The sequence below is a fragment of the Electrophorus electricus genome, chromosome 2 (genome assembly GCF_041902795.1).
Source record: "Electrophorus electricus isolate QZ-2024a chromosome 2, ASM4190279v1, whole genome shotgun sequence".
Taxonomy (NCBI): Eukaryota; Metazoa; Chordata; class Actinopteri; order Gymnotiformes; family Gymnotidae; genus Electrophorus; species Electrophorus electricus.
The window spans coordinates 26,841,702-26,857,105 of record NC_137498.1 but is presented as its reverse complement, the minus strand read 5'-3'; the positions used below and the strand labels follow the sequence as shown (position 1 = coordinate 26,857,105).

General features: G+C 43.5%; 1 protein-coding gene across 1 annotated transcript; it reads right to left on the bottom strand.

Annotated features, from left to right (window-relative positions):
- Positions 1-365: 365 nt before the first annotated feature.
- On the bottom strand, positions 366-15,404 carry efna1a (ephrin-A1a). The gene is made up of 5 exons (XM_027002355.2): positions 15,111-15,404; positions 3,278-3,573; positions 2,416-2,481; positions 2,238-2,324; positions 366-2,110 (listed from the first exon to the last, which is right to left on the bottom strand). The coding sequence occupies exons 1-5, from the start codon at positions 15,206-15,208 to the stop codon at positions 1,992-1,994; spliced, it is 666 nt and encodes a 221-aa protein (XP_026858156.2). The 5' UTR covers positions 15,209-15,404; the 3' UTR covers positions 366-1,991.

Genomic DNA, 15,404 nt, shown 5'->3' with positions numbered 1-15,404 from the left:
AAAAAGAAGTTTCACACCTGTGGTAAAAAGCCCCAGCCACAAAAACACACCCACACACATTTCTGTGCTCAGATGCAGGCCAGACACCTCTGATCGTTAGCTATTGTTAAAGCTTCCTGCCAATGGCTGAAAGGGAACCCAAAATCTGATAAATGCTTTAACTTCAACAGTATTGAATCTGAGGTGATCAAGGGACCTGAAGGGATTCTGTCTGAGCGTGAGAATTGCTCACATTTTTCATTGTTACGAGAGAGAACTGATAAGATATAAATGTGTGGCCTGGTGTGTATATGTGCGTATGTGTGTGAAGGGTAAGCGTGTCATGTCTACATTTGGAAGTTAAAAAGCACCAAGGAAAGTACCTGTCATTTTCCAAAAAATATTTATTTCACAAAAGAATTTCACATTATTCGCTTTTATATAATCCTCTATATATACATAATATACATTTTACATAACACATACAAAATAAAGGTATGAGGGAAAAAAAGGATTGGAGCAACTCAAGGACAGTTATGTCAGTCATATAAACAACCTTTCTAGAGCTTTGCTACAACAGCTACATAGGATGCTGTGTTGTCAGTTTGAGTGATTAGTGCCTTTTTAGTATTGGAGAAGTGTGTTGTGTAATAATAGGTCTGGGCTGACCAATACATGTTAAAGTACTGTACTTGAACTATTAATTCATAAATCTATTGGATTATATTCTGGCCATTTACATTGCAGGTTATCTGAATGTCAAATTGATGGAGAGACCTGAGACAAAATCAAAATGATTATTAGAACTTTATTCTTTATGATAAAGAAATGTGGTCCTTTTTAAGATGCTCAGAAGAAAAAAGGAGCTGTGTGTGTGTGTGTGAGAGTGTGTGTGGTTGTGTGTGTGCACGCATGTGCATGTTTTTCAGTGTAAAAGATGACCAAACTTGGCAGGCCTGCCCACCACTGATCCCCCACTAACATGTACACACACATGCACACACCCACATGCACAAAATCTGGGAATCTGTGTATCTGGCTGTGTATCAACATGATTTCTTCCTGTTCTCTTTTTCTCCTTCTCTTCCTTGATCATGCACACATTTACCCATACTCACACTCTCAGGGGCATGCGCGCTCTCTCTTGCTCTCTCTCTCTCAGTAAACATTTTAATCTTTTGTTCTTTATATACAGTAATTTACTTTGTATCACATTTCATAACTTATTACATTTAAAAAATAAAAAAACATGTACAAAGGTAAAACAGGTTGTGTCTGTTGATCTAAACTGAGCCTGTCTGCGGTAGAATGTGCCGATGGTAAACTACAGCACTAGTGTGTGTCCTGTGCACCGTCCTTCCAATTAGTACTGAGGTCAGCACTTGGTCCAGGCAACCCTACGACGATGGGACCCCATTTCTCTGTTGCTACATGGAGGGATCCCACTGCAATAACACAAAGCGAGCCAATAACAATAAGGTCTGATCTTTAGTGAGAAGTTCGGTGGCCCTTTGGTTCCAGAGTTCACTGACTCATGTCCTGTTACCTTAGAACGTTGCCTTTGTTCGCACACCACTTGTAGCCTTCTCTGTTTATCTCACCAGTGGCTCATGTTTCATTGCTCCTGTATGGATTGGTCACTTTTCCCATGGTTTAGGTTTGTCGAAAAGTTACATATAAAACAAAAGATGGGAAAGGTCAGAGTAAGTTCCCTATACATCCCTTTTGGAGCATCCTGACAGAAAGAAAATACTGCCTTAATTTCATCTGTATACTGCCAGTTACTTTCCCAGATGTAAAAAGTTAAGAGAGTTATAAAGCCCTCCATCCCACCCCCAAATCAAGGGAACTATTGCAGTTTGGACCAGACAGCATTGGAGAGCACTTGTGTTCCTGTCCCTAGTGGCCAGCACTGGGCTTTTGAGAACTCCTGTGTGTTTTGGTTGACACAGGCCAGCATCAATACAGTCTTAGAGATGAGTCTATTGGGATGTGTAGTCCTTTAAAAGATCTCACAGTAAGAGCAGCAGTACAGAGAGTGATGCTGTAAGAGCAGGCAATGATGCTGTTGTGACTGCAGAGTTCCTTCGCACACTTTTCTGCACCTCTGGTAGGTCTATGACAGGATCATCTGTAATGGTGAGAGATCAAAAGCCTTACAGCTACACCTACCCCAAAAGTACTTATAAAAGTAAAAAATGTAAAAGGCAAAAAAATGGTAGCCTTCAAACCAAAGCAAGCTATCTTAGAATATGTACCTGCTGGCAACCTGTTGGAGGGCGTATGAGCTCCTCCGGCTCCGGTCTTAGTTCCTCTGCCTGGACCAACCCTAGCTTCTTGGGATCCTGGACAGATAAAAATACTAATTACCACCTCACAACACCTTTTTTAATAGCCTGTTGTTCAGACCCTAATCAGCAGAGCAGTGATACTCACCGTCATTGACCACCACATCCACCCTCAGCTTCAAACACTCCTGTCCATGGTGGTGTAGAGGCTTAGCTGTTGGGGGCAGAAAAGAGGAAGAAAACAATAAAAGGTGCATGAAAAGAGTCAGTGGAGGTGGAAAAAGACTTGGCATTAATTTGAGGCCAAGCCTTAGCTCTAATCCGGTTTCTTTAGCTAGCTAGAGGCTCAGGCCATGGCCATCTGGACCACTAAACTGCCCATCATATCCTCTATTATAGTCCTGTGTGGTCTAATCCCCAATTTCTCCTTGGCCTCATTCCCAAGAAGCCCTAGAGTATCTTAAATTCCCAGTGGAATGATAAAGATGTTTTACATAGTTTCATTGTTCATCCTAGTGTACTAGGCTAAATCATCCCTACTATTTATAGCGGTGCATTTTTATTATCAAGAAAAAAGGTGGGTCTAAGAGCAGGGGGATTCACTGAGGACTGGGCCCTAGTTACTTACACATTTTCTCAGTCTATACTTTTGTTCTACCTTGGTGTGTGCAGCTAAAGGGATGGCCAGAAGGACATGTAGTGACTTCATTGCCAGTTTAAGAGCCCAGAATTTAGACTCACATGAAACACATGGGGTGAAACCATTCATTACAGACATGGTTGCTCTGAGCTGACTCATATGTTCACTGGAGCACCAGGAGCATGCATGTCCAGTGGACAAAGTGCAGGCCACTGTCACCTGCACTGTCTAACTGCATGGCCAACATAGTGCATTACTGTTCCAGTGCATGCGGCAGGGTAACAGAGCTGACTCTCCCATTGGCCCCACTGTTCAGTAACCTGCCCTGATGTCCCATGCACCCGTTAACGTATCGCATGACCATACTCACAGATGTAATAGTAGCTCTCGCCCGGGCGGAACTCCTTGCCCAGTGTGAAGGGTGTGAAGCGCTGGAACTTCTCAGAGAATTTCTCAGGGGCATGAGGCGCGAATGGATGGTCGCACTCCCAGCGCAGCTGCTCGTACGACTGCGGTCGGCAGGCCTCATAGTCACCCCGCTCCACCATGTAGAGCACGTAGCGCTCGGCGTCCTGTGATGCCACCTCACCCAGTGGGTAGTGTGGACACACAATGTCCAGATAGTCGTTCAGGCGCACCTTCACGGCATAATCGCCCCATTGGAACCTGCCATAGAGAGAAGGGAGAGCCATTAGCATTGTAAGGATCCTCCAGAGGAAGTGGAACTTGGTGAAATGGCAGCAGAGAGTTCCATGACACTTAATTTGATGCCACACAAAAGTAAAGAAGAAACGACTTATATAAGTAAATCCTGTACAACTGGACCAAGGAGATGGAACACTTATGCGTCACCCGCGGCCCTGACCAAAACGATGGCCGTGGCGGTCATACCTGCGAACTATGTCTCCCGCATCTGTGGGCAATGTAGCCGGAATGGTGAACGCGATGCAAGCACGTTTTCAATCGCCCCTGTCATCGATTGAGAATGTGTGCTCGGGGAGCAGTGGGAAATCAGCGTGGGCTGGAGAGCAGACTCAAGCCAGATGGACGAGAAAGGTCAAACTCTTCCAAGGAGAAAGACTGAAGAGATGAACATGCGAATACACAGACAGCAAGTGGGGAATATTCATGGCTAAAACTGATCCGTGGATCAGTGTTTTACAATGCATGGTTGGAGGTAATGTGTGTGCGAGTATACATGTATAATTGTGTAGTCATTGATCTTACACCCCACAGGACAGGGTGTTGTTTGCTTCAAGATATTAGAATGCTGTTAGGATGCCAGGCCTGGCGATGACTACCGACATCTGCGGCTTCCTCTACTGAGATACGTCTGCCCCCTGAACGCACAATGTGTGTGCATTTTCAAGCTGAATTCAAGAAAGAATGAAGGATTTTCAAGGACTATCAAAGGAAAAGCATGAATATATACCTACACTGTGGCTGTGCAAATAAATGAAGAAATGAATCTGTTTTGCTTTTACCAACTGACACTCTGCTTATTTCCAGACCCGCTCACACACTCCTTACTAAATTCCCTCTACATATATTGCCCTTTTAATTGGCCCAGGGCTTAGACTCAATGCAGACAACATAACACACACACACACACACACACACACACACACACGTGGACACACACCCCAGCTGGCTCACACTAGCCCTTCGTGTAACAATACAGAGGGAGGGAGCAGCCTAGCTCTCTGCCTCTCCTCTCCTTGACCATTCTCTCCATGCTTGTTCCACACCTCTGCCAGCCTCCCTAGCCCCATGAGCCCCCCAGCTCTGCGTAGAGAGAGAGAGAGAGAGAGAGAGAGAGAGAGAGAGAAAGAAAGAAAGGATGTATGTGTGTGTGTGCTTCCATGTTCCTGTTATTAAAGGCCCAACCACAAAACAAAAACACAGCAACTGTAAGAATACCGTGTGTGTGTGTGTGTGTGGGGATCATTAACGTAGCCCTCTGTAACCTCTCCAACGCATCTTGTCTTGGCAGACCTCCAACTCTGGTGTGATGTTTACACATCATAGCAAAGGTCCCGTTTGTTTCCTTGTCTAGCACCACGGCGCTCATCTCATACGTTGGGTGGAGCCGACCTCGCAGTCACTGTTACTCATCAACCACTAGCGACCGTGAATGGAACACCACAAGCACCGTATAGCAGCTAATGAGCCTCCAGCTCCTGCGATATCACACGTCACCCTGCTAACTGCTGGCTATTTGGTTTCAACCACTTCCAGTATTATAATTTTATTCACATTTGAATTTTGACTGAAGAACTTCTGTAGCATAGCTGTTCTAGGTTGTATTATTAACCTACTGGTTACTGGTGCAATATTAAACTCCTAAGTACAAGGACAACCAAAGTACTTTCAGCAAATACTGACCATAGATTTAAAAACTATACCCCTCCCAACTTTCTCTTTCATCTTGAGGTAGCTCTGCAATCCTTATTCATCCATACATCTGTCTTTTCATCCCACTATCCATCAACAGCCCCAGTGATAGCTGCCAGCTGGCCTGCTCCCTCTAGTGACTCATCAATGTCGATCTGCCCTCTCCTGTGCTGCACTTCTGTCCCGTTTGTACCGAAACATCACTGACTCTGGATCAGCCCTCTCCTACATTAAGTTACCCAGAATGCTATAATCTCAGTATTCTACAAATATAGACCTGGTCTGAGATCAGATGCCAGATACTAAGAACTTAATGGCTCTCCAAGCTGCACTTGAAAAATGTTGTGCTGCTTTCCATTCTCATAAAAACTCTTAGAGTCTCAGAGTGTGTTTCTCCATGTCATGGGTAACAGGATTGAGTGGGTCTTCCTTATAACCAGTAAGAGAAAATTCTGGATCATGTTTTGCAAGTAGAATAATGAAGTAGGAGATGATAAAATATTTACAGCAAGTGCTAAAGTAAAACCGACATGAGTGCATGTGCGTGTGCGCTCCACCCAGACACACACACAAACACACAAATTTCAGCTGCTTCCACGTGGAACTGATAAATTCAGTGGCATTTAGTCTTTATTTCCCCAGTGTGTGTGCGCATGCCTTTGTGACAAGTTTCATGCTAGACTAATGATCAGAGTGTGTTGTGTGTATCTGTGTGTGTATGTGCGCGCTCTGTGTTGATTATGGACCGCCTGGACAGACGATCTGTCTCCAGACCTCACTAAATTCCGTCCACACATATTGCCCTTTTAATTGGCCTAGTGCTTTGCCTCAATGCAGACAACATAAACTCACATGCACATACCCATGCTCATGCACACACACACACACACACACACACACACACACACACATACACACGACTTAAATGTGAGAAAGCAAAACTCCAAAAGGTTGTCTCCCATATTGTCAGCATGGTACATTCAGTGAAAATACTGAGCAGAGATGAAACAAACTGCAGTATAATAAGGCTGTTCATTTAACAAGCAAGTTCACTAAGCTGACTTTACTATTTCAAAGAGTAGCACCCTAGTGCTGCTCTGCACTTTTTTGTCACAGTATGCTGATTCTTGAGAACAGTTCTCTCTCTCTCTCTCTCTCTCTCTCTCTCTCTCTCTCTCTCTCTCTCTCTCTCTCTTCTCTCCCCCCCCCCTCTCTCTCTCACACTCACACACACACACACACACACACATGAGGGGCACCATTAAAGGCTCTGATTAAAAGCTGTTTGCGGTATGGCCCAATGTGCTCATCAAAAGAGGATTGGAGGGGGGGCAATTAAAACACAAAGAAGAGTATTAAAGTGGCCCCAGAGGGGGGCAATTATGCTGCTCCACCCTGCCCCCTGAGGGCTAGGAGTCAGAGGGGAGAGAGGGAGACAGGGGGATGGGGTTGATCTCCATGCAAGGGGTCAGTCGCTCTTCCAACTCTCTGAGCTAGCAAGTGTCACTTGGATTCTTACAGTTACTTCATCAATGGGCTTAGTCATACAGTGAACCCTTTCACTTTCTGGCTTTTAATGGCTCCACCCTTTAGTCAGTCTCTCTCTCTCTCTCTCTCTCTCTCTCTCTCTCTCTCTCTCTCTCTCTCTCTCTCTCTCTCTCTCTCTCTCCCTCTCTCTCACACACACGACTAATCTCTGAATGTGACTAACACCCTCCAATGCTCAAGAATTGTCTAAGGTTTGTGCTCTCCTTTTCTCTATGCCCTGGGGAAAAAAAAAAACCCCAAACATATCAACAATTGCTAACTCATACTCTTGATCTCTATTTTCTAACTCTATTTACCTTTCTCCCCAGTTTACTGAGAGGAAGCTATCACGAGCCTCTAGACAGCCTTAAATCGTTTAGTAAAACTAGGAAAGGATTTTTGAGGAAAATGGGTACAGATTTATGTCATACACAAGTTAATGGGGAAAGATATGGTCAAAATGTTTCTGTTTAGAAGTTTCATCAAATAGGATTTTTTTTACTGGAATCCATGGCTTCTGTGTTGCTAATCTCTTTTCTTTTAATCTTTGCACCCGGCTTTGCTCTTTACCCCTACCCTTTATGCTCACTCTCTCTCTCTCTCTCTCTCTCTCTCTCTCTCTCTCTCTCTCTCTCTCTCTCTCTCTCTCTCTCATGTGGAATGTGGAGGTTCTGGGGGAAGGGAGGGCTCAGGGTGGAGGGGTAGAGGAAATGTTCTGAGTCAGCAGCAGAGAGACTAACACACACATGCATACACACGCACATACGAGCATGGCTGAGCAGTGTGCACAAAAATGGGTGGGCAACAATTCATTCACGATTCACCTGTTTTATGGTTAAAACACATGCGTGTGCAAAAATACGCACGCACACACACGCACACAGTATGCTAGAAATGTTATCTGATTCACAATCACTACCAGACACTACCAATCATTTAGCAGAATCTATTGTGATGTCCATCTCTGCTCTGCCGCATTCCTAGAGACCTTGACTGCCTCACATTTTCTCCCATCTCTCCAAACACTGCTATCAAAATTCAATTAGCCTTAGAGATTTGGTACCAATTTCTTCTGAATGACTGAACTTTTGTAACAAGGTACTAATAATGGCTAATGTTGGTGTTCCGGGAGAGTGGTTGGGAATGCTGCTGGGCCGGATAAATCAGTGTACTCTGAGCTGCTAGATTAAGCAGCTTGGGATACCAGGAGCCTGCACGGTTCCATTCATCCGCACCAGACCCTACCTAATGCACAAAGGCAAAGAGAGAGCGAGAGAGAGAGAGAGGCACAGCCTCTCCTATTGTTCTCTGATAGGGCGCTGCACTGGAGTAGTTTTTAAAAAATCGTCGATAGGCTGTTTCACAAGGCACTCGGCACCAACAAGAGAAAGAGGGAGCTAGCCACAGAGCTACATGCTTTAGCAGGACGATTAAAGGAGTATGATGAAAGTGAAGCTTCATACGCAGCCATTCTGAGCACCCTGTCAATATACGATAAAAAAAAAAAAAACACCACTTGAAGCCAATTGTCGCACTTTGAAGTGCTCTGAGGTATTGAACGTGTATGAAAGTGAGGATGCCTGTGAGCAAGAAGATGGAAAAAGAGGGAGGGAGAGATAAAGAGCCAGAGACGCTATTGATAGGCCAGAGTGGACCGTGCCATGACCTCTTCAGAGCTCCAGATGAGGCTGGTCTGCTCTTTCATCTCCATCCATCCATCCGTCTCTGTCCTCTCTCCACTCCCTCCCTCTCTCAGTCTGTCTTTCACCACTCAATAAGCCTGCTTGATTCGACCCATTCAGACCTGCCCCTCCCCCAGCCCCCCACCCGACCACCCGTCTCGCCTTCAACCAATCAGAAACCGGCTCAATGGAATGCCAGCCATACCATTTAGGTGATCTGCCTCTGCCCATGCTAGCAGTACCCATGCTGTTGCCTTGTCAGCTCCCATTTTAAGATAATATAGTTAGGCAGCTGTTTTTCACCAATCTTCTTTCTTTATTCTTGCTACACTCATGAGTAGCTTACAATTTGCACCCATTTCTGCTCCTCGAGGAATCATCAGGTTCACGTTTCACTCCTAAACACAGTGCCATCGTTAGGGTCACAGAAATCCACTCCCCCCTGCAGAGCCCCGTTGCAGCCCTTACACACCTGATACAGTTGATTGAACTGTTTCCTCGGCTGACTAAACACTGTGATGAGGATGCTAGCATTCTTCTCATTCCGAAGCACGAACACATGCAAATTTCCACAGGTGGGAATAATAAATTTACCTAATCCGGCCACGGTAAACGTGGAAAGTAGAAGCGCTGTTTGTTTTTCGAGTTATGCCTTTTCTCCAGATTTGTTTTCTCTCCTTATCAGTAATAGCAGTAACCTTACCAACACCCATAACAAAATCTGGAAATAAATTACAAGCGGTTAAACTAGTAGTATTCTTAGCGTGGTATTCAAAAGCTCTCATCAAAACAGTTTTGTATGTAGCTAATTAAAGTATATTAGAGTTGACCTAGAATCAGCTGTGCTGCTGCTCACATCACCATTCTGCTAGAAAGTGACTTAATTTATGTATGTGGCAATGACCTAGAGGGACGCCCGTTAACCGCCAATACTATTCTACTGTTTATTGGACTATTGTCCATGCATGTTCCTCATTTAAAAGTGAAACATAATATAGTTGTTATTACCTAATACCTATGTAGTATAGTGTATACTGAATATTATGCACACAGTTTATATAGAATCACTGCAGGTCTATATGTCTGATTATGACATGATATACCAGTCATGGCAAGTGAGATGTGATGCCTTTATTAAATATGGTAAGTAGCTTTTATTTAATATGGTAAATGGTGGTGTCTGTGATTGAGGACACTAGGTCACAGTCAGCATCGAGGGCCCATGTGCTACTCCAAACGCAATCAGCGACATCGAATGGTACCACTCCACCTCATGGCCTCCTGGTCGTCCTCATTGAAATTAAAATCAAACAGAAGGCAAATGAGAAAATTAAAACATCACTGAGACACCAAGAGGAGTGAAGGGGAGGGAAGCAAAAGAGAGTGTGAGAGAAGAGAGCTGTTTACATGGGTTGAGAGAGGACATGGAAACAAACAAACAAAAATATGGCATAGTTCCCTGCAGTGTCATTATATTATATTGTTTATTGTTGTTTTGGTACTATATAATATGCATTACTGGCTTTGTTGACTCAAGGCCTTGCCAGTGATGTGACCAGGTTCAGGTAAACTGTGGGATGGCGTGCAGATAGCATGGGAGCTAGGACAGCCTGCAGGAGTCACTGCTAATCAGGGCCAAGTCAGTGGCATGTGCAGGGGCATGTGTGCGTGCAGGTCTCGTAGGAACTGACCACCACTTCAAACCATGCCCATACAGCATCGCAACAACTAAGAAGACGGATGAGCCAAAATCATATGTGAGGGTCACATTTATGACAATGAGCATCCTGCCCAACTGTGGCCCACACACATGCACTTGATATCATCTTGCAAGTAATTAGTGCACAATACTAATCACTGTACAGTTACATACCCTTAGGATTGCACATTTGTGCACTCACATACACACACATACACATGCTCAACAAATCGTGTTGATATTTGTGTGGGAGTGTGTCTTTGAGAGGGAGAACAAGAGAAAGTGGGTGCTTAACTTGAGAAAAACTCAGTCAACTTCCCAGCCATTCAGAAAGTGTGAGAAAGTTTTATAATTGCAAAGGGACTGGCTTGTGTGTGTAAGACATGGTTCTTGCGTGCCACAAGTGTGTGAGAAAGGTATTGTTTACAGTGCGTACAGGATGTACCATTTTCCCGGGAAAACAGCTAGCCAGGAAATTGACACTCAGCAGGAGCACAGTCAGTCTGCCTACTCTCACCCTCCCCACACTCCTACACAGCAAATCTTTGACCTCTCTTGCTAGCTGTCTCTCTCTCTCTCTCTCACACACACACACATGCGCACGCACACGCACACACACACACACACACACACACACACACACACACACACACACACACACACACACAGTCCTTTGTCCTCAATCTCACATCCTCAATCAAATATGATTTGAAGCCTTACATTTGCAGTACATCAAAATCATAATTTATTACACTACAATATACATTACAATAAACCACTATTATATAGTGTTCTATCAATATTAGAAACTTGTTAAACAAGTGGTATAAAGAAAAAGCCACACTGCTACATCTCTGTCTAGATAAGCAGACCAGCTGGGATAGCAGTATGTGAACATATGCAACCCAAAGAGAGCAGAGTTAGCATGGGGAACACAGTCAACACAGGCCAGGTTGGTCATGTGTCAGGGACTTTGGTGAGATTCAGTTTACTTTCGTGTGGTGAGGCACCATGTCAGAGAAGATGATGGAAAGATGATGAGAAGGATAAAACTAGAGAAAGAAAGAAAGAAAGAAAGAAAGAAAGAAAGAAAGAAAGAAAGAAAGAAAGAAAGAAAGAAAGAAAGAAAGAAAGAAAGAAATAATGGAGTGGGTGGTGGCAAGAGTGCATATTGAGTAATGGTTTGGCTGCCAAGAGTGATAAAAGATTATGAGAGTGAGAGAGAGCGAGAGAGAGAGAATCAGCCAGACACAGAGAGAAAGAAATCCTACACCTTCTTTCTTCCTAGTCCCTTCTTGTAGACAGAATTAAAAGGAAAAGAAGGGGTTTATAAAGAAATGTAAAAAAGGAAAGGGGGTCCATGTAAGGTAGGGGTGAAAGGTGGAGAAAGAAGAGGAGAGAAAGAAGAGGAGAGACAAAATGAATCAGGAGAAGAGATGGGTGGTAGGACCCTATTCAGAGACCACCAGAGAGACAGTGAGAGTGACACATTACATAGAGTGAATGGCACTTAATCACTCCTACACGCACACACACACACACACACACACACACACTGAAGAAAATGAGACTGACAAGCAAACAAAAGCAAAATGGCACTTTTTCAGTGTTCTAGACTCTATCCCCATCTCCCTCCCAAAGAGAGGGAGAGATATAAGTATTCTTTCATGCCAATTAGTTTTTTTTTTTCATGTTAATTATTAACATTATTGCTGATTTCCATAATATAGCAAAAGTTCATTCACATTGTTTTACTGCAAGACTGGTTTGGTAATACTGTAAATGAATATGGTCATGCCAGTAAAGCTTATTGAACTGAATTGAGAGAGAGAGAGAGAGAGAGAGAGAGAGAGAGAGAGAGAGAGAGAGAGACAGTGAGAGAGAGAAGATGGGCAGATACCGTGAATAGTGCTTCATCTTTCTTATGAACTATGTCCTGCAATCATTCACACTAAACCTGGCTTTGCTCACTATGTACCCTGCAACAGGAGCAACAGGAGCTAATTTGGGTGAAACGCATTACAAAAAAGAACTTAGTTGTCTAGCACCACAAGGGGTGGGGGGTGGGGGGTGGGGACACGACACCACAAACACACACACACACACGCACACACACACACAGAAACACACACACAGAAACACACACGAGAATCAGTGCAATGAATGCACTGCCTTGGTCAAAATGCTGTAGCAAGTGCCTTTAGGGACCAAATTAATCCCCACAAAGAGCTTCTCTTGGGGGTGAAAGCAGTAACAAAATGGGGTGACGAGATGCTGAATAGCAGAAGGAGCTGTGGGCAGGAAGAGAGAGGTAGAGGAGGAAAAAAGAAACATGGAGGGAAAGAGTTAAAGGAGCAGAAGAAAGAGTGAACTTTGTGCCAGTAAACCAAGCGGTACTATGGCAGGCAGCCAGGAACGAGCTGAAGGTGCTGAAGAAGAGGAGAAGACAGGTGAGTGAGAAAGAGAAGGAGAGAGAGAGAGAGAAAGAGAGGGAGAGAGAGAGAGCTAAAGAAAAAGTACAAGGAGAAAAGGTGAGAAATAGAAAAGATAGTGAAAAAGAAAAAAGAATGAAAGAACAAAAGATGTAATTGTCTTGTAGAAAGGTTGCACAAAAATAAAAATTGGGAGAGAGAAAAAGGGAGTGGATTTTGAGTTCATGGCTGTTTCAACACAATGTGGGCTCAGTAGTCAGAGAGAGAGCGAGAAAGAGAGAGATCAGGGTGAATGATCTGAGAGAGTGAGCCTAAGGACGTTAGGTTAATGTATGAATAAGTGAGTCAATGAATCAGAAAATACATGTTGAAATACATTTCAAGTTGTCAGACAATCAGACCCCCCCAACCCTGAAAAATAATCACCACAGCAGCAACAACAACAAAGACAACAATAACAACAAAAACTACAACAAAAACAACAATAACAACAACTCTGCAGTTGATCAGCTTCAAACAAAGACAAAAGCTGCACACTGCACAGGCTAAGATGCCAAGTAGAGCACTAACAGATATAACAGATATTAATAAGATACCTTACTAATAGTACCTGCAAGAAGGGGCAAGTGCAATACTAGCACGCACAAAAATATCCATGGGCTCTACTATATGTAACAGGAAATGCAACCACCCTCACACACTCACATGAGCTGTCAAAAACAGAATAACACCTTGCTGAAACAGTTGTTCTCTGCCCCCAGACACTGATGACCTTGGAGTCAAGCTGGCCTGACACCCACACACTCCGAGTGTATACTTCAGACTTCACTTTCTCAAAAAATCCACAAATAAAACACACACATGAACTTGATAACATATACTGTAGACAAGTAGAAATATACAGTTTTTATGTCCGCATTAGTCCCCACTTTGGTCATTCCGTTTTATGGATTTTGTCATAGAACAAAGGGAAAAAATGATGAAAGGGTGAGATACTCTACAGTGACCAAAACAGAGTAAAACAGAGACGATATGATAAGGTAATGAGAAGAGATGAATCCTACTGAGAAAATGCATCCTACCGAGAGAGAGAGAGAGAGAGAGAGAGAGAGAGAGAGAGAGAGAGAGAGAGAGAGAGAGAGAGAGAAAGTAGAATGATGTGTAGTGACAAAAACAATAAGTGCAGCTACTGAACTTTTCTTTCTTGAAACGAATACTGCTGCCTGGCTCTTATATAACTGCTACATCTTTCAGGGCAAGCTTGTTCCCTCGCATTTCATTGCATGTAACCTTCTTAGAAGAATAGGTGCTGTGTGAGGATCTCCAACAGAGAGCGAGAGAGAGAGTATAAATTTCCATGGACCGATAACATTCTTTCGCGTTCTCATTGATAAAGTGGCACATCTGTATGTCTGGGGTTCGTTCACAAATGCCTTCTTGACCTTGTCACATTATCTCCGATTCCTCCAAGCCGAAAAGCCCATTTTCTTCTGGCTCAGCACTTCCATTGGGCATAAGAGTCGGGTTACCTTAACTCTACATCCCCAGTAGCGGATACCTTCTTAATCACCTTATCATCTAAGAGAGGTGGCCAGGTCTCGGTTCGTGCTTCTCGAGGAGACGTGGTTTGAAAGTTCGGGATTAGCGCGTAATCGTACCTGACCGGAAAAGGACAACTGCTAACCAAACTTCGAGAAAATTTTGTTCTCGTTACGTAAAGAGTTGGCCCACACTCTGTAATGTCTGATATCTCAATTAATCTTATGTTAGAAAGGGACGCCAGCCGTGTCTCGAATCACATCTACCAAAAATAACCAGCTCTGAATAAAGAAAGCTTATTAATAAGGTAACGCATATTAGTGTCGCACACAGGTGGAATCAGAAAGGGTCTTACTAAAGGACTAATTATAAACTGTAACATTATCGCAAAGTTAAGATTGTACTATCAAAGCGCACAACCCTTACTGGCATTGCAGGCTAGACAGCCATGAAACAAGACGGGGATGTAAAAGTTTCCTTTCTGCACGCGCAAAAGAAAGTAAACAAATTATTTACTCATACTTACTGAACGATGATAATGTACATTCAGATTTAATGTAGGCTTAATGACCCAAACTTTACAGTTTTCCGTTGGTCACCGGTCAACAGGATAATGCAAGAACGGGTGCGCACACGACGCAAACCGCGCTCGCAAACATAGTCTACTTCAAAACTCTCTAGCATCTCAAAGGCAAATATGTTACACGCAATCACTTAAAATACGCTACAAGTCTTCTTTATTTTCACTGTCGGCAAACCCATTAAATATACCTGTAGCATCTAGGGCTACAGCTATCTATTTGATTAGAACTGTAGTACACAGTAGTGTTCTTGTCTTCATTAGAGTTAAAATGAGAGCGCATGTATATTTTGCTTCAGCTCTAGTGGAATTCCGTTTAAGAAAGAACGAAAAAAACAAGCATGACTTACTTTGGGTTAGTGCTGTTCCAGAAAACACTGTGTCTCTCGCCAGACGTCAGCCAAACGCAAACAGTCGCTACAATACAGGAGCGCCACAGCAAATCCATTGCAGGATCTTCGTGAGTCCAAAGAAAAAAGCTAAGATGAAAAAAAATAAAGTAACATATAAGATGCAAGAAGTTATGGCGTGTAGCCGTGCACCTTAGTCTCAGATAGCATACAATTAAACAATTTTACGCGATCCGCATAAATAAGCGCTTTGGCAAAATGTTGACAAGATGGACTCTCAGGTCCAAATTACTT

Excerpts from the sequence above, each read along its gene's own strand:
- efna1a (XM_027002355.2), bottom strand. The coding sequence starts at position 15,208 with ATGGATTTGCTGTGGCGCTCCTGTATTGTAGCGACTGTTTGCGTTTGG. Across the intron at positions 2,325-2,415 it reads GGATGTGGTGGTCAATGACG|GATCCCAAGAAGCTAGGGTT; the intron begins GTGAGTATCACT and ends TTATCTGTCCAG. Across the intron at positions 2,111-2,237 it reads CTCCAACAGGTTGCCAGCAG|ATGATCCTGTCATAGACCTA; the intron begins GTACATATTCTA and ends TCACCATTACAG.